Source organism: Ahaetulla prasina, chromosome 3, assembly GCF_028640845.1.
Source record: "Ahaetulla prasina isolate Xishuangbanna chromosome 3, ASM2864084v1, whole genome shotgun sequence".
Taxonomy (NCBI): domain Eukaryota; kingdom Metazoa; phylum Chordata; class Lepidosauria; order Squamata; family Colubridae; genus Ahaetulla; species Ahaetulla prasina.
In genome coordinates, this window is record NC_080541.1 from 45240035 (window position 1) to 45259731 (window position 19697).

The 19697-nt window shown below is 40.9% G+C and overlaps 1 protein-coding gene across 1 annotated transcript; it reads right to left on the bottom strand.

The window, feature by feature from the left end:
* Window positions 1–1428: 1428 nt before the first annotated feature.
* Window positions 1429–2450, bottom strand: BHLHE22 (basic helix-loop-helix family member e22). The gene has a single exon (XM_058179172.1). It carries the CDS (start codon window positions 2350–2352, stop codon window positions 1429–1431), a length of 924 nt encoding a protein of 307 aa, XP_058035155.1. The 5' UTR covers window positions 2353–2450.
* Window positions 2451–19697: the final 17247 nt, after the last annotated feature.

A 19697-nucleotide genomic window follows, 5' to 3' on the forward strand; every position in this document is an offset into this window, starting at 1 on the left:
CTAGAATCAGTGGAGCACCTACAAATAAATGTGGATATATTAAGAGGAACATTGGGTTTCATTTAACTGAATTAATCAGTTTAAAATTCATGCACTTCAGTGTCAATAGGTTTGAACTGTATGAGAAAACAAATCTATAGTATTAATATTCAGATATATTTTTGAGGTAAACACTCCTTTACTTTTCCAATTTCTATCATTCTGAAGGTAAAATATATGTAACCCTTCTTATAAACACTGAAATGTCTACTTTCACCTAAAATAACTTCTACATTAAAAAAACAAACACCTAGTTTTATTCTGAAAAATCAAACACAGCCACATGGAAAAGCTTTCTTTGGCATATCCTTGGCAAGAACTATTGCCTGGTGCCTTATGGTGATAGTAAGTAATTAAACCATTTTTTGCATGTTGCAAAAAGTTTGTTTAGTCACCACAGTCCAGTTCATTCAGCAATTAAGAAAACACTTCTCCCCTCATTTTTGGACTGAAGCAATTTATTAAAGCTCAATTTATAAATACAGGGATGATGCAACTTAAAAATCCAGATGACCTTTCATAAACCTCAGCAGTTTGGATACATCAAGATTTCTGGTTCAAACATCCTTGGCAAATCAAATGTTTTAAACACTTGGCACAAAGTTTAAGTTAATGAGATTTTTAAGAAGCATTTGAAAAGTCAAAAGCACACGTAACTTTGAACACAGGGTGAATATTGTCATGAAAAGATCACTGAAATAAATATGTGTTCTGGTACAGATAGCATTGCAAAGTGAAAAGAAACAAGGTGCACATCTTCAAAAATAATAATCAACTTGCAACACTTCAGCCATGTGAACAGTTTTTACATCTTAAGTAAACACTCTGCCAAAACTCTGCTCATTTTCACAGGCTCAAAAGTTCAGAACAAATAAAAACAAGGAATTTCAGAGCAATTTTTGCACATATCTAATTTCAGGAAGTCTACATTTCAAGTTTGCATGTTCTCTGGCTCAGAAGCAATGAAATAAAGTAACATTAAAAAAAAACCCTTTTAAGTGCCCTTCTTGATTTGTCTGAGTTTACAATCCAGTTCGCTTTCTGCCACCTGTTTCCCTTGCTGAAGCCCAACCGAGCAATCTTCCAAACCTTGGTTGCCGATAGCAAAAGTTCCCCAAAGTTGGAAGTCTTAAAGAAACATGTGGCATACAGATTTTCTCCCAATCTCCGAGTTCTCCGTGATCACATTTCACCCTCCCGCCCCCCATACACCTCCTCGAGCAAAAAAAAAAAGCGACCGTGGGTGTTAAACTTCGCTGAGGTCTCGGTTGCGCTTAACTCCCCACATGAACCCCATGACCATCCCCCCTAAAGGCGGCTGCAGCAAAGTCCGGCCAAGGAAGTACTTTAACGGACGACGAAGGGATCGGACAGAAGTTCGTCTCTCTTTTAAGGCTTCTCCGTGCACTGTTTGCAGAGACTGGACGAGACGCTGTTGAAAATGGCACATTTTTCCGGGCAAGAGGCGGCGGGCGGCAGGCCGGCACTAAAAGGATAGCCTGCCGCCGCTTGCTCATAGGCCCCGAGAGCCGGGTGCAAAGCAGCCGCTGCGGCCGCCGCGGCCGCCGCTGAAGAGGGCAGCGAGGCCGCCGAAATCGCCTGGCCCTGGTTGAGATAAGCGACGAGGCGGCGCATCTCATCGAGGGCCTGCGCTTGCATCAGGATATAGTTCTTGGCCAGGAGAAGCGTGGCGATCTTGGAGAGCTTCCGCACCGAGGGGCTGTGGGCATAAGGGATGACGGCCCTCAGCTCGTCCAGCGCGTCGTTCAGGTCGTGCATGCGCCTCCGCTCGCGGGCGTTGATGTTGAGCCGCAGCGCCTTCTGCTCCTTGGACTTCTTGCCGCCGCCGCCGCCGTGGTGGCTATTGGAGCAGGCGCCGCCCTCCGGCGCCTTGAGTAGGGCGCCCCCAGAGCTGACGACGACTCCGGAGCCGCTACCTCCGCCGGGGCCCCGCAGGAGCAACTCGCAGCGCCCGTCGCTGTCGTCGTCCGGGCTTTGCTCGCCGCCGCTGCTCTCGGCTACCGAGCTGCGGCTGGTCGTGCTCTGCCCATACTTGACGCAGACCGAGCCGCCCAGCGGGTCCCCGGCCACCAGCGCCCCGGCCGCGCTTTCCCTCAGCAGCACCTCGGAGTCAGCCGGCTCGTAGCAGCTCAGCGGGGACGGCGCTTGCCGCGAGTCGCGCGGCTGTTGCTGGTGGGCGGCCAGGTCGAGCCCCGGGGGTGAACGGAAGGCAGACTCCATTCTCTTGGCCGAGGCGCTGAAGCTCTTGTGGAATAAGTCTTCGTCTGAAGGGAGGTTTAGCGCCCTCTCCATAGTCCCGACCGGCGGGTTCCCCTCCTCCAACTCCTCCCTCTCCTGCGCCCCCTCCCCCGCTCTGGTCCTTTAACGCCCCGGGTCGGGGGCTTGCCTGGGTCGAGATCCTCTCCCCGGGAGCGCGGCTCCTCGTTCTGCTGCCCCTGTCACCTTCTTCTCCCCGCTCTTCCAGTGTCTCGGAGGCAGGCCGCTTTGGCGCGCGTTCTTTCTCTTCCCCTCGGTGAGCGTCTGTCTCGCTCGCCGCCTCGCTTGCTCTCAGCGCTTCTCTCCCACCACCAGCCCGCGCGGGGCTAAGGCATTGTGAGCTGCCGGCGGGCTCTCGGCACCTTTTCTCTTGCTCGGATTCACCTTCGGGAGATTTCCCGGACCCATCAAGTGAGAGAGAAGGGGGGGAAAGAAGAAAGAGAGCCGGAGCGCTCGCTTCTCTTGCTCGCTAAAGGCGGCGGCGACTGCTAGTACTCCCGCTGTTGCTGTTGCTGCCGCCGCCACCGCTGCTGCTGCTAACTGCCGCCACCACAGACGGGGGAAGTCTTTTACCTCATTATCTCGCGGAGAAGGTTATTATGAAGAAGCCTCGCCTGTTGGGACAGAGCTTTCTACCCAATCAGGTTAACGTTTTAATTAATAGGATTAAAACGGTAACAAACGAGCCCAGGCGCTAGGCTTGGCCCTGAGTCTGGAGAGTTTGCATTTCACACCGGTCTGGAGCAGGAGGAGGAGGAGGAGGAGGAGTAGAAGAAGAAGACAGGCGGCAGCTCGCGCTTTATAAAAGGCTCCTGCTCCATTATTCTCCCTGCCATCTGTGGGCACAGCTTAACGCATATGTTTGCAAGGCGTTGGGTCCTATTAGGAAGCCAACAACTGCCTTTACAGCCTGACAGGTGTGGCGACTTTCACTCCTCAATGAGCACACTTAAAAGCCCGTGTGCGGGGCGAAGGAGGATGTTCTTTCCCTCCTTCAGCAAATTACGGGGCGGCGATAGCGGGGTAAAGGGAGGAAGGGGAAAAAAAGAGGGGGGTCGGGGGGTGGGGGGAAGAGCTTGCTGCACACTTCCCCCTCCGCCCACCTACCCACGAAGACTGGCTGCCAGTGGACTTCAGCGAACTTTGTGCCGTCGCCAGACTGACGTTCGGCCGCGCCAACCTTCTTCACGCCCCGCTCCGCTCTCTGGCAAAGGAGGAGGACCTGCTTGCTTGTCATCCGACTTCACCTTGAACTCAACCCACTGATCTCGCTGAGGTTCACTTCAAGCGCGTTTCTCTCGCTCCCTCTTGGGCAAGACGTTTCCATCTTTTCCTCAAAATTCTTCCCCCCCCACACACACTTTTTTCACCCTCTCCCAAAATCATCGCACTCTCTCTCTCTCTTTTCTATACGGAGCGGACAATTAATAGTTAAGCTTTTAATTAATGGGGGAGTGGATCCCCTCCAGCTCCTCCCGCCCACAACTTTCAAATCGCTTTCTAACCAACGAGAACTTGGAGGGCAGCCAAATTTATTCTTAAATCCTAATTTAGTAGACACTCTCTCACCCTTCAAACCTCAGGCTTTAAGGGCTGTGGAACCAATTCTGTCACCTAGCTCCGAAGTTATAGGTGTATTATTAGGGTGACTTTCTACCTAGCTCTTATTTTTAAAGGGTGGGGTTTCTTTCATTTTAGGAAAAAGTTGCATCTAAATGTTCTTTGGAACCCTGTGTGCGAAATGAAATGTTTACTTTATTTTAAGATTTATATCTTTATTATCTTCTGTGACGCTGCACTCTTTCTGAGTGGCTGGTGTGGAACAATAAAGTCTTGGAGCCAACTCTTATATTTAGCGTGTACCCATCTGATCCCCTCCATGGAACACAAACCACTTTTGTTTTTATTTTATGCTCTTTCTTTAAAGGAGGACAGTGGCAAGATTTGCTCTTTTCTCACACATTTTATGACATCACCGAAAAATATTTCTAATGCTTTTATCAGATCTTATGTGATAAAATAACCAAAGGTTATGATGTTCAGTTTCTCTGGTTTCATTAAAAAAAAAAAACCTTTAACTGTGTCTTTCTCAGTTGGCCCCAGGTGTTGGACTCTTTTCATTACATTTTGCTCTAATGTGATGAAATTCTAATTCTCCCCTTACCATATGGTTAAATTTCCCCACTGAGAATTAGTTGAAAAAGAAGAAATAATCTATTAATCTCTGTAATAGATTCACAAATGAGGTTTGCCACAGAACCTCGCTTTTGAATGGCAGCATGAGAAAGTTGGGTGTCTTGTTTTAGCAAAGAACAGGAGCAGGCGACAGCCGACTCTGTCTGGATTTTTCACCTGGAAGAGGAGAAGAAGCCAAGCACCAATAAAACCTCCCTCGCTTGCAGCAACTGAGGACAGAGCTTTTCCTCTAGTTCAGACCCCGTGAACATGAGAGTCGCTATTGAAGCCTTACCTTGAATAAGGAACAGGATAAACTTATCAAAAAGCTTTCTGCTTCTCTTGTAGCGTAAACCGCACTTCCATGGCCCCGCAATGGCCCCGAATCCTATTCGGCTGTCTCCGTCCATTGGGGTTTCTTAGAAAACCACTCCCTTTTCACTAGGATCCTAAAACTGAGGTTTTGTTCCCTGCACCCTACACCACCCCAACACGCATACAAGGATCGTGGTTGCTTTTGCGACTTGATTTTGGTAGAGGAGCACTTTGCTGGGGAACCACCTCTGAAAAGGGAAGGGAGGTTCATGAATTTCCGTGTAGGAAATAGTACAAGGAAATGAGTGATTGACGCTGGTTCACCGTTTGGACAGGTGGATCTGTTCAAATGGAGAAGGCAAGGACACCTCTTAAATAATGAGATTTGCGGGAGAAGATATCTCCCAGATTTCTCCCCATTGGTCCTTCCCTTAAGGGACTTCCTCCTCAAACACACGGAATTCCCTCTTCCTACCTTCCATTCCCTCAATTATCTGTCCGACTCTGCCTTCCCAACCCCGACAACCGCCTCTCCGTTTGGCAATACCCGCTCGTCCTGCCTCCCATCAAACCTTCAAGTTTTCGGAAACTTCTCTGCTCAACCCATTCCCCAGGAACATTATATGGTCCTCAATTCAATCATATATGAAACTGTTTAATAGTCGCCACCAAGTTTAGTTTGGAAGTCGGTAGAATTTATAGATGGTTTAAATGCGGGGCTTATAAAAAATACCCGAGGAAGGGTCTTTGTGGTTTATGCAGTCGTAAACTTTTGCTGATTGCTTCTGGGAAGTTGTCAGGCTTTTAAAACTGCGTTTCACTTATGGTGCAATGAAAACACATCTGCCCAACGTCTCGTTACCTGACTTAATGTAACTCAGCCCCGCGTCATTGCCGAAATCAAATGCCTACTTTTTCATTACCTCGACTGAGAGCCACTGAGTCTTTAGGGCGAACAAGGGAAGCCTCTAACAAATCAAGCAACTTGATCATTACATCGAAGAAATGTAAACTGCCGGTGAACTTTCCTAGACTGCGGGGCGGTACTTCAATTTGCAACTGTGGCGGGCAGGCGAGGCTGGGAGAATTATGTAGCTTTACAAAAGCAGGAAATTCAACTCAAGACTTGCAAAGTATCTCCCTAGACACTCCCCAGACTCTCTGGTCTGCCCTGACGTTAGGCATGGCTAAAAGGAAGCCACTGAGGTTGGGCGTGAGATGTGTGGGGAAGGTTGACCTTTACAGATTTACAGGCAGCATTTAGGCTCTAATTCAATATAAACAGGCCCCTATATGGTGTGTCACTAAAAGAGTATCTGATTAGTGAAAGACAGGAATCTCAACTGGTACTGATATCTGATCTCTGATATCAATATGTGTATCAGAGACCTGTAGGTTATTCCAATGAAAAGTTCATACCCTGAATTACTGTAATTCTTAGCAAGAGAGGGAGAGGGAAGGGAGGGGGAGGAAGGAAGGAAGGAAGGAAGGAAGGAAGGAAGGAAGGAAGGAAGGAAGGAAGGAAGGAAGGAAGGAAGGAAGGAAGGAAATTTATTTTTTGAAATCAAGACATATTATTTATTTTGTTACCTTAGAGCCAATCTTAACTTCTGGTGCTTGGGCTAGTTTTCTTAACTTCTGGTTAAGAAGTTTCTTAACTTCTGGTGCTTGGGCTAGTAAGATTATCAGATAGTGGCTTGCCATTTTCTTCCTTATAGGGCTGAGAGAGAGGGTGACTGGCCCAAGGTCTCCCACTTGCCCTCATGCCTAAAGGGCGACTAGAACTTATGATCTCCAGATTTACTGCAGGTTAAGTGATAATCTAGAAACACCTCATAACAGTTCAATAAATTGTTTCAACTGCTGCAGGTTTAGACTAAGATCACAATGTTCTCTTCACAGTTTCACAATAGTATCAGATAGTTGAGTTTATCTAATGATAACATAAAACTAAAACATTACCACATATTACCAATAGTCTAGAACTCCTCCTTCTCATCTATACAATCTCCCATGAATATATGAGTAGCCATAATACAATAGCATAGCATATTTTATAAAGATTAAAGTACTTCAGAGCAACAGGATCTATTCAAAGATCTCTACATAATTTGAAAAACATTCATAATTTCTTTGACATATCCACAACTAACAAAATAAATGCTAGAAAAAGAAGAGAAAAGGCCAAATCTAAGAGAAATTTATTTCATCTGGCAATTATCTGAATCTCCATTCCTTTTTCAACAGCTTAAATGAAATGTGGCATTCCTAGTTTAATCACATTTGCTTGCAGAAGTACAACTGATATCTGAAGATAATTAGCATATCTAAAACTAGCCAGATCTTCAGTCTTATTTCCAAGTACACTTAAGGTTAGAGTGTTTGATATCTAAATCTGTGAGTTTACTTAGTTGGGCTTTAAGTAAAACACTGAGATTTAATTTCAGTTTTCAATCAGACGCAACTTAATCTCCTTCTTCCTGCAGATTATACTAACTACAATACCTTGGGGATCAAAAGCTGACACATTTTGACCTGACCCAAAGTCAGTTGGGATTAATACTGAGCTCTTTTATCCATTTTCTTGGGAAGAATTAATTTTGCATATCTGAATCAACTGCCTTAGGATCTGGATCCACCTTTCACAGAAGCCAAAGAAACAAGTGCATTGACACGAGAGTAATTGATTTCTGGGCAGCTTAAACTACAATAAGGTCTAGAATTGGATTGGGGCCAGAAACAGCGGTCCTTTTGTCTGTTTACACAGAGACAGAAAAGCAGCAGGGAGGAAAGAGAAACCTTCAATGAACCCACCCACCCATCAACTTTGGGATCCGTTAGGGCTCTCCCCATCAACTTTGGAGCCCTTTGGGACCCATCCCTATCAACTTTGTCTGTCTTCAGTAGAGCCTGTAGCCAAATGCTACTTGGGGCGAAAGCTGACGAGGAAGGTGATAGAAATCATCAGCATTCTTCCCCGTCCTGAGAAAGAGGATACAAGAATAGGGATCAAAGATCTTCCCAGCAGAGCACGGAGAATTCAGAGTATGACACTGAGAAAATGACTGACAGCGCCAGATAAATGTTCTGGCGCGCTTTTCTCCCGCTGTCCCTTTCCCCCATTTTGCCTTGTCCGGATTGCTTTCGGTCACTTTGATGTACGTTTCAAATAAAATACATAGCCAATGGCCTTTGCTCATCGGCGTCTTGGGGACGCAGAAGAGAAGTTGCAAAAGGACCCACAAGGAAAGTCACCACAGGAAAGGGAGAGCCCAAAAGTTGTGTGGCTAAGGGACTCCCTTTTTATTTGCCTCTCTAAATGGATTACATCTATGTGATCCTGAAGATCTGATCCCGGCCCGTTAAAACCAACCTTCCCTTATTCAAGCTTCAAAATCACGGTGTCAACATGGGAAAGAGATTCGACGGCAGAGCAATTCTCAAGTAGATAGAAAACTAAAATTCTGGACACGATTTTTTTGTAAAAGCATTTCAGCAGTCAAAAATGACTCCCTGGCTTTAAGCTAATTCGCATTTCCCGCCCCCATCGAGCACAAATCCACGCCCAGAAAGACAAGCAAGCCTATAAAGTCATCCAGAAACAAGATCCGCTGAAAAGTTTACTGGGTTGATGTTCCTTTCGGAAGCTGTGTGATTCCGGATGGCTTCCAGATCCGAGAAAAAGTCTCATGGCTCCCTTTGTGTGCCCGGGATGACCGGAACAAAGCGATAGAGGCAACCTGACAGAGATCAGGAAAATCAGAACCGACAGACAGGACGAAATATTTTCATCTTCAAACTATTATCAGACGTATTTATGTACAACTTCTGCCCCTCCTTTAAAGCAACGACAATACAAGGATCAAGTTTAAGGGCATTCTGCAGATCACTCATATACCAAAATACACTAGTTCAGGTAGAAATTCACAATAGGTGAAGTTCCCAGATGGCTACGTTTGACAAGGGCTTATAAATGGGATGCCTCACAAAATGTTTTCCCTTTTTTGGACTTTCTCCTACAGCTTTTCCTCTTCTGTATTTATCATCATCTTCTCTGTAATATATAATTGTAGCCTGTGACTATCATTAAGTGTAAGTGTTGTATCTTGATTAAGGTATATTTTATGTACAATGAGAGCATATGCACCAAGACAAATTCCTTGTATTGTATTCCTTTTATGGCCAATAAAAAATTCAATTCAATTCAATTCAATTCTGCTCTATTCTATTCTATTCTATTTCTATTTACAGAGAAAGGTATACATTGGCCATGTGTTGGTAAACATAAAGGAAGGTACTGAGTGAACGTTCTCCATTTATATACTGAACTATGCTCGCTCTTTCCCCCCCCCCACTCTCTCTCTCTCTCTCTCTCTCTCTCCACACAAGTTCATTCACACACAGACTCACAAACATCCCGAAGATAATACACAATGGAAATAACATGCTTTTGTTTTAAAATATTTAGAGATTATCTGCTTATTTTTAGTCTACCATCCCTACTGTTAAGTGCAGAAATGGACACCTTTCAGCTGACATTAAAATTATGCAGTAGCATTTTTCTTTTTAAAATGTCTGTGAGAAAGAAACTTGGGTGTAGGATGTGCCTAGTGTCTCTTCTTATAAATTCCAGCCTACAATTTAAAATCCACAGCTCCATCTCCTGGAAAAATGAGAGAATAGTTTCATTTAAAGAAGGCAGTATATTCTAAGATGTTTCTAATAAAGTTCATTTACTGGTTTTTTTGTTTGTTTGTTTCTTAACTAAGTTTCATTTTGTTTCACATTTTAAAACACATTATTCTGACTATGGAGAATGTTGTATTTCTTAACTCATAGAGACTTTTCTCACTTGCACCAAATTGTGCCCAAACATAGACTGGTAACTTTTTTCCTGCCATTGCCCTACAATCTTGCCTACATCTCATCTACAGCCTAAGAATGAGACATTGTTGAGACAGTCTTATATCATATCTTATAAATGTAAATGTAAATGTAAGAGACAGTCTTATAAATGTAAATGTAAATGTAAATGTAAACAAAATATCAGTTGTTTATCATTGTAAGAAAGCACAATATGCAACTGTGACATCATTTGTCTTCACGATTTGGTTTGTGAAGGCAGCATCTGAAACTCTTGAATTGCTAACAATATTGAAATATTTTTCCAGTATTTCCAAATGTACATTTTTAAAATGAGCAATTAAAAATAATACTTTTTATTTTATGTTTATTTTATTTTTAAATTTAAATGTTTATAATATGAAGACAGTATCCATCTAATTTTTAATTGTGGATTATTCTTATTTTACTTATGAATTGGCTATTCATTATTGTAATAGAAAGACCTGCCAGTATTAATTCCTTATGATCAAAGATGAATACCGTGATAAAAAAACCTGAGTTTTTTAAAAAATACCTTTTAAAATATGTTCTTGTTTCTTTTGTTTATTTTTATTTCTGAGTTTTGTATTTTTTTTATGTATACAGAAGCAATTAAGAAAAGTTAAGTTGTCCTGATTTATACAAATGCCATTTATTTCAACAGTGACCAAGGTTAACTAAAAGTTGCCTACAACCTATTAGGTTTTGTCACCTATTACTTTGGATGGAAGTCAACTGGCTGGCAGTTATTATCAATAGAAGAACAGAGGCTTAGTTAGAGACTGGCAGTAGGAACACCAACTCTCATGCCAGTTGAATATGATTTTCTGCAGTTTCAAGGACAGTTGGATGGCACCTCACCACAATACTATATCCATCAAAGCTGTACCTCCTGATTTTCCTAAAAAGAGCCTTCTGCAACAGATGTCAATGCCCAACATTCTCAGCTATGGCTATGAAACTTGAGAATTCCGGAAGTTGAAGATCATATCTCTGGAATGTTTTCTAGTTAGGAATGAAAAAGAAATCAGAAGGCATCTACAGAGCACCTTTTCCAATTAACAAATTCCGTTTTATTCTATCAAATTGTATCATGTAGTGGGTCTACCTATTTTCTAAAGCACCAGAAGACAAGACAATAAGCAATGGATAGAAACTGAAGAGAGAGAAGCAACCTAGAACTAAGGAGAATTTTCCTGAGAGTCAGAACAATCAACCAGTGGAATAGCTTGCTTTCAGAAGTTGTGACTGCTCCATCACTGAAGGCTTTTAAGAAGACACTGGACATCCATTTGTCTGAAATGATATAGGATCTCCTGCTTGACCAGGAGGTTGGACTAGAAGACCTCCAAGGTTCCTTCCAACTCGGTTATTTTATTAAAAGGCACAAGCGTTTGTCAATTGCAGTTCACTTAATTCTATATGCATAGAATGGCTAGACTGAGATAGGGTTTAAGTTGGGGAGAAGTAGGCAGGATAAAGGAAGAGGAAAAGGTCAGTTATGCAGGTACAGGTCATTGTACCTAAGGCACCTGTTACTATTTGCAATATATTAATATATATATTTATAGGTTTATTTTGATGTTATAAGCTGTCCAGAGTTGCCTTGCAGCAAGATGGGCAACAACCAAATTTAATAAATTAAAAAAATAAATAAGTTGCCAGCAAATGATGGCATGTATCACTTCAGTGGAAGACCATGAAAAGATACCTTTAAGCTTGTGTTCATTGGGATGGTGCTGCTAATATACAAGTTGGGGCAAAGTACACATCTGGGTTTGTTATGGGGGCTTGTTTCCTATGTTGGCCTCATTGTCCTGTTATTTCTTGTTTCTTGTGAGAGTCTATTTCATATTGCGTGGCTGCTTGTATGCAAATATGGATCCAATACCCTATGCCTGAAAAAATACAATGTTCTTGCCCAGTATCTGTGTAGATTATTAATAATGTCTTAGAGTGGTGTAAACTTTATGTACAACTATTGGTGTTATATTATTTTGTTGCAGTGGTTTGTTCTTTTAATAGTTCTTCCCTGGGAACTGATGTAATTATACTAATTAGTCTATTGATCTTGTAAGATTGGTAGTTCAGTTTCCTGAATGGTTTAAGTCTGTCAGTTGACATCTCTGTCAAATGGGTCAAAACAGTAGATGATAGATTTGATGCTTTGTGCTAGGTGGACGCTTACCTTGTAATGCTAATAGAGATTCATTTCCATGGGTCCAGAAGATGCAAATGTCATAAATGAATCTCAAGTATAAGAGAGAGGGTCAGAGAGTTATTGTTGACATGTTTAGTCCCAGCAATCAGCCCAGGGACATATCCGAATGAGGATGAACTGTGTAATCAGGAATAGTATCATGGTATACTTTAATGTTGTAAACATATACATTTAAAAATAATTACATTTTTAAAAAGTCCTATTGAAGAAGCACTAGCAATAAATGTTATAATGTCCCAAACCTAGGCAATCAGCATTCCATGACTGGTGAACAAGCTATTTATTGTGATATATTATCCTTTGAGGTTTTCTTTAGAAATCATGCCTTTTAAACTCCTCCAATCCTCCTCCAAACCCATATGTGTGTGTATGTGTACTTGTGTCTGGTGCTTTTTATTTACCATGGGATCAGAACCTACCTTTGACTTTGGGAATAAAATATACAATAATCTCAAGTGAGATCCATGCTTCCATGAAATATCAGAGAGATCCTTAGGCTTTCAAGTTAGAATTGTTGTAAACTCTATAAAATCATTTTACATATTTAATAATTTGCTGACAACATTCAATTTAAAATGTGATAAAAGAAACAGAATTGTCTCAGAATCACTGTTCAGTATCTTCAAAATATAAATAGAATTTTATTGGAAATGTTACTATTTTTAGGAAATAAAATTAGGTATTTTTTTTCTCATGTCACCTCCTGGTGACTTATTAAATAATGCAAATAAATGTATAGAATCTCTGATTATTTTACTAAACATGTATTAGAATATTTTACTATATCAAATATATATATATTGCCAGACATCTGATTACCAGCTTTACATTTCAAGAAATGTTATCAGCAATTCAGGAAATGTAAAATGTTTCTATCTAGTTAGGCTCTGGGTCCTATGTAACTTTTATTGTCATTGTAAAAAATAATTTATTGAAAATCTTAAACCTTGTCTGAATCAACTAACTTTTGATTTAAATGTATGTACTTCCACTTACGGCAATGAACTGTGGTGAACGCTGTCTCATTCCTTTTTCCAGAATTAGATTTTGCAGTTTATAGCACATACTTGGAAAGCAAGAGAATATTTTTCTCTGAAGGACATAAGTAAGGGAGAATCGGGGTTGGGGGAGCCTTAATTTTACAGCAAACTTCCCCAACTTCATTCTTTCCAAGTATGCTTTCTTGACTCACATAATGTCTAGCCAGCATAGTAAAAATTAGAAAGTTCCATCCTAACACATATCATCATATTTGGTTGACATCAGTAGTGTTTTCCTTGTTTTTTTCTGGACTTTCAAGTCTTCTTCATTCAATTTCACAAAAAAGAAATCCATTTTAATAGAATAGAATAGAATAGAATAGAATTTTATTGGCCAAGTGTGATTGGACACACAAGGAATTTGTCTTGGTGCATATGCTCTCAGTGTACATAAAAGAGAAACAATTAGAGAGCATTTCACCGAGGCAGCCTTCGTCGGCGCCATCTTAGGTGGAAAAAAAAAATTGTTTTTGTTAGAATAAGAGAGTATTGGCGAATAGTTTATGTGTTGCATGTAGGCAAAGATGTGTGTGGAGTGTTACATAGATGTTCAACTTTTTATCTGGTGACTGCTTCTGCAGTTTGTCTGCAAACTCTCCAGCTTCCCATGCTTTCAATCATGGGTTCAATCCGGTTCAGTCATAATGAAAGACATAAAGACAGAATATATCTTTTTTTAAATTATATTTTAAAACAGAAAATTCAGAGAACACAACAAATAAGAAGAAATTGTGATGAACATTTGGGCTGGAGGGTTGTAAACTTCTTTTTTCTGTGTTGTCTGTGTCCTGATGCAATGGTTGGTTGCAGTAACAGAATAAGAGAGTTGGAAGGGTCCTTGGAGGTCTTCAAGTCAAACCCCTTCTCAGGCAGGAAACCTTATGACCGTGATGCCAGAGCCCTCTCTGCTGGCATGTGCGCCATTGCCCCAGGTCAGATGTCCGTGGTGTTTCTTTCATTAGCTTCTGTTTCCCCACAAATGACGAAACAGAAGGTCACGAAAGAAAAAGATCTTACCTCTTGCTGCACTTCCGGTGTTGGGATGCCCCACCTGCTGCCTCAGCTGGTCCTCAGATCTCTTTTGTGCATGTGTGCATGTCCACTTATGCAAGAGCCCGCAGATATTAGTGCATGCATGACCGCGCATGTCCGTACCCATGCATATCTGCGCATGCATGCGCCCACACTGATCCATGCATGCAACATGCATGTCCACACATGCAATGTCCATGTTCATGCATGCATGCATTTGCGCATGTCCACGCCTGTGTGCACCTGCGCATGTCTGCACAACTCTGGCACCTGTGAAGTCCAGCTGTCCGCAAACCAGAAGACCAGCTGGTGATAGCATGTGAGCCCACAGAGAGGGCTCTGCATGCCACCTCTGGCACACCTGTGATAGTTTCGCCATCACGGTAATAGACGTTTAATTTTCTTTCCTACAAATTATCTTATTGTATAGTTCATAATACTATACAGTAAGAATTTCAGCAAATGAAACTAAATTAATTTTGGGGAAAAAATTCCACACTTGACTACTGGTAAAGTGTGGAGCATCTGGCTAGTCACACATACTCAGAAGCTTAATTGAAATCCTTACCTAGAATTAAATTGAAAATAAATGTATGCTATTTGAAATGTATATCTGTGTTTAGACTTGATAAAAAAAAATAAAACATCTAGAGCAAATTTTTTCAAGTGTTGATCCTCTGAACGTGTGGTATTTCACTTTCTACAATTCTGAGTTAATACACTATTTTGGAATTGGGGATTGAAGTCCAACATATCCAGAGAGCAGTAGGTTGGAAAACCTGCTATAGATTAATATTTTTACAATAAAAAAGACAGTTGGAGAAAAATCAGGACACATTTGTGATAGGGGCAACTTTAATGACATTCATCTAACTGCATGCATACTGGTACAAGGAATGTACTAATTTTTGGTAAAATAAGATAAACATAATTAAGATATGTACACAACTGAGTCCAAAATTTATTTTGCCAAGTGAGACATTTGTTGAATTTTGCCCCATTTTATGAACTTCCTTGCCACAGTTCTTAATTGAATCACTGCATTTGTCAAGTTAGTAACACGGTTGTTTAAGTGAACCTGGTTTCCCCATTGACTTTGCTTGTCAGAAGATGGCAAAAAGGAATCACATGACTCGGGATACTGCAACCGTCATAAATATGAGTCAGTTGCCAAGTGTCTGGATTTTGATCACGTGACCATTGGGATGCTGGACACAGTCATAAGTGTGAAAATGGTCATAAGTAACTTTTTTCAGTGCTATTGTAACTTCAGTCCCTAAATGAACGTTTGTAATTTGAGGACCAATTGTACTGATGAGTTAGGGAAATAGTGCATGCATATTCATACACACAGACAAATGTATTAGAATTCTTTGGACCCCTACAAGAGTGGACTTTTATCAAGGATCCCATCATATTACCAGGAACAACTCAGTACAATACAATATCTGTAGTAAAAACCTCTGGGCATTAGAGTCGCAAACTCTTGCACAATTTCACAGATCAGGGAAAAGTCAAAACCGTATAAACATGAAAACGCCTATGAACCTAGGAATGTTTCCATTAGTGTCAGTGAGATAAATATTTCAGTGTACAATTACCACGATTAGACAACATATCTACTGCTATATTGTGTATGCATCTGAATATATCTATTTTTTTTTCAAATTCATTTCTCTGTATAGATAGAATTGTTTGGGAAAAAAGAAGATATTCCACAAATATCTGAAAACAAGGGGAGGCAAAGTGAAAAACTCTCCGAAAATAAAGGGACATTTTTCATGCACGGATACTTAATTCTTATTTACACAGCAGACCATAAGGTGTACTCAGATCTTAGAAATTAAAGGCAGAAAAAATGAAGAGGTCATTATATCCATCTGGAAGCCCGTCTGCTTGGACACCCTTCTGAAATAAATTCTGAAAATGACATCTTACATAGAAATTGCTCAGATTTCTCATGCCGATTTATCATTCTGTTTCTTCAATTTCAAAGCAAACTTTTTCTCCAACACTTTCCTTCTTGGAAAAGGCTGTTGTTTAAATGCATAATATTTCATGTTAACAGTAACAGAATAAATCCAGTCCATCATTCAAGGCAGATGCTGAATTTCAAAGGTACAAAGGTTGAAGCAGCATGATTTCCCGTTTTTTGTAATGTGGGAAATTACAGATAGTCCTTGATTTATGACTGGCTGCATAGTGACATAGTGGTTCGAAGTTACAACACACTATCTCAGAGATACTTATGACTTGGATTTGAAGTTCCAACAGCCACCTGACACAATCATATGATTGTATTTTGGGTGCTGAGCAACCAACCTGGTTTTACAGCTGTTTCTTGGAGTGACATGGCTGTGATTTACAATATTTTTTTTGCTGGAAACTAGTATTTACTTCCAGTTTTTTGAAAAAAAATGTCTATTGCAGAAAATGGATTCGCTTAATCAATGTGGCGTTCAATTTACAATCACCACGCTCACTTAACAACCACTATAAAAAGTTTGTAAGATTCGGTGCAGCCACCTGGTGACCTGCTTAACAATCAGCATGACTTCCAGGCTCAATTATGGTTAAGTTGAAGACTATTTGTATGCAAAAGCTATAGGGCAGTGATGGCTAACCTTTTTGTTGTTATGTGCTGAAAGCATGCGTGTGTGACAGCATGCATGCGTGCAGGCACCCATAGTGCAATGCTCATACGACTCCCCATGCCCCGCCCCTGCCCATGCATGCATGACTCCCCTGCTCCCCCGCCCTCCCCATGAATGCATGTGTGACCCCCCCGCATATGTGTACAATCCCCCACCTTCCCAGGCATGCGCGCACATCTCCTGCATGCGCCCCCCACCCCTGCGCATGCATAGCAGAGACCCCAAAATTAGCTGGCCGGCGGGAGGTGCACGCGCATGCAGGGTGGAGCTGAGCTGGGCAATGGCTCACGTGCGTGCAGAGAGGGCTCTGCGTGCCACCCGTGGCACACGTGTCATAGGTTTGCCATCATGGCTATAGGGTAAACATTGAAATTAGCTGAAAATAAAGTCCCATCAATTTCACCACATCTACAAAAAATGAAACAAAACCAAAACCTGGATGCTTGCTCATTATTCAGCCCTGCAGATTTTTTTACCAAGGCTTCAATTGCTTTGACCCTCCCCAAATGATGGCCCCTAAACTATATTCTGCTATGATGCTCATTTCTCCAGCTGGGACCTAGCCTGACTTGATAATTATAGGTTTGTATTTCTTAGGCAGTACTGTTGATGACGGAGCAACTCTTGCCCTCATTGTACTAGGAAGGCATACTGAACAGTATAACTTTTCATAACAAATTTTATACAGAACTTCAAGTAGTATCATGGAAAGGCAGGATTAGCTTTGATGATGAGAGAATGCAGCTAGTACCATTTAGACTCAGCTAGCAATTAAAACCACAGGGCAGCATTGTACTTCCTATTCTATTACTCAGCCATTCCTTCTTGTGGGATTAATAGTTTGCCATAATGCTATGAAGAGAATTTCCCCAACATTTCTTTCTTACCAGGTCTTGTGCTTCTGAAAATTCTTTCCAAAGAAAATATTTTTAGAAATTCTTACACTTTAAACATGGTGTTCTTGCCTTATTTGTTCATAAGACAGCTAAAGTTATAGGTAATTATATAATTATCTTTTCAATGGACTGAAACTTCCTTGATGTCTTATCTTTTGATTAAATCCTATTATCCTATTTGTCTTTTTCATATAAGGAAAAGTAGGTAACCAGGGAGGAAGATGGCTACCAGAAAACAATGCCAGTTATCTTGTCTGGAAAGTCAAAAACGCCAACAGGAGAAATCCGAAAGAAAAATTCAACTACTCAGAGAACGCATTAGCAATAGCACTTAGACTTAGATACCACTTCACAGTGCTTTACAGCACTCTCTAAATAGTTTACAGAGTCAGCATATTGTCCCCAATAAGCTGAGTACTCATTTTACTGACTTCAGAAGAGTGGAAGTCTGAGTCAACCTTGAGCCAGTCAGGATTGAACTCCTAATACTGCATTGTAATCACAGCGCCACCACAGTTCCTGTGCAATAGAAAGGTGTCCTTTCTCAGACATTTTGGCCCAACATTAAGCTTATTATTACTCTGGAACACTATGTCTTTTGCCAGAGAGAAAGAGAGAGAGAGAGAGAGAGAGAGAGAGAGAGAGAGAGAGAGAGAGAGAGAGAGAGAGAAAGAAAGAAAGAAAGAAAGAAAGAAAGAAAGAAAGAAAGAAAGAAAGTGTTATTGTTGTTGTATTATAGTATAAATTTTCTGAGAGTAACTGGGAATAATTAGCCAAAAAGCCCTAGGACGCATCTTGATATATGAAGCATTAGCAGCAGAAACGCAGAGGCAGAGGTGCAAGCATTGCCTGTTGCAGGTCAGGCCAAGTTTTGGGGACCAGAGACTTCCATCAGAATCAAAGGCCTTAGTGCAAAGAACAATGGAAACTTGGACCCAGAATGAGAGAGTTGTTTCCAATAAAAGAGATTATGTTCTTATGTAGCCCTCTGTATTAGTATGGATTAATCAGAACATTTATTATTTAATCAATTTATACAGCTACTCATCTCCACAAATGATTCTGGGTGGCAAAATAATGTAACAAATAAAAAAAAATACAAACACAAAAATTAAAATATACAGCAGCAAGACGACCACAACAATCATGCATACAAGTGGGGAGACAGGTCTCTTCACACATTAGAAAATGCCAACAGATTCTTATTCCAAAGTAAGAGGAGGGCAAAATCTATCATTTTTTATGTTGCTCTTTCATCAGTCCCAGGAAGATTAAGACCACATCGCATGTTCACCAGAGAGGCCACATTTAAGGATCCACCAAGGATAAAGGATTTAGGTGTTGGAAAATTTACTTCCCAACAACTCTTTGCCTACTCATCTAATGATCCTATCCCGGTTAGGTGAGAAACGAAACTTCTCTGGATGATTTATATGGGGCCCTCCTAAGCAACTTGATCAGATTGAAGAAGCTACTTGGATAAGCAACTAAAATATTCTGAACCAACAAGAAAAAAGGTCCAGTTGCCATGACTCAACTTCCAGAAGGCTCGTAAAGTCTTCCTGTGCTGTTTGCTTTATTGCATGATTAAGCAGAAGGCACCATTTGTAAAGAGTACAAAATCTGTGGGAGTCAACAGTTAATTTTGCACAAACAGATGCAAAAATTGTGTCTACCAAATAGTAAGCAAGAACTTTGAAACCATTGTTTTATGTATAACTCAGAGACAGGTTATCAGAAACAAGGCATACAAGATAAAATTTATTTCAAATGTACAAAATTCAACATCTAATGAGATGTTGCTCGTATCTGTTCTGTCATTTTTATTTTCTTCCTCATTGCACACCATTAATCTTTCTATTTTTTTCCCAGGTTGTATTTCTGTATCCATAGTTTTCTAAGGATTTATTCTTTTTTGGGGCAATGACAAACTACTTTATATGCAGTATGCATACCACGCAAACAGTGATCAGATTTAATTTTGTACCAGCTGTACATACATACATGTGGCATATGAACATTGCTGACTGCAAATGGTGCTTATTTTAATTTGGAGCTGATATCTAAAGCTGTGAATTACTGCTTTTATATGTATTGTTTTGCTTTCAATTAGTAAATTCTTTATCTGTATTAAAGAAAATAAAACAAATGCTTGATGCTTAAT

What these genes read in the sequence shown, in the direction of transcription:
- BHLHE22 (XM_058179172.1), bottom strand. Translation starts at nt 2,352, where the DNA reads ATGGAGAGGGCGCTAAACCTCCCTTCAGACGAAGACTTATTCCACAAG.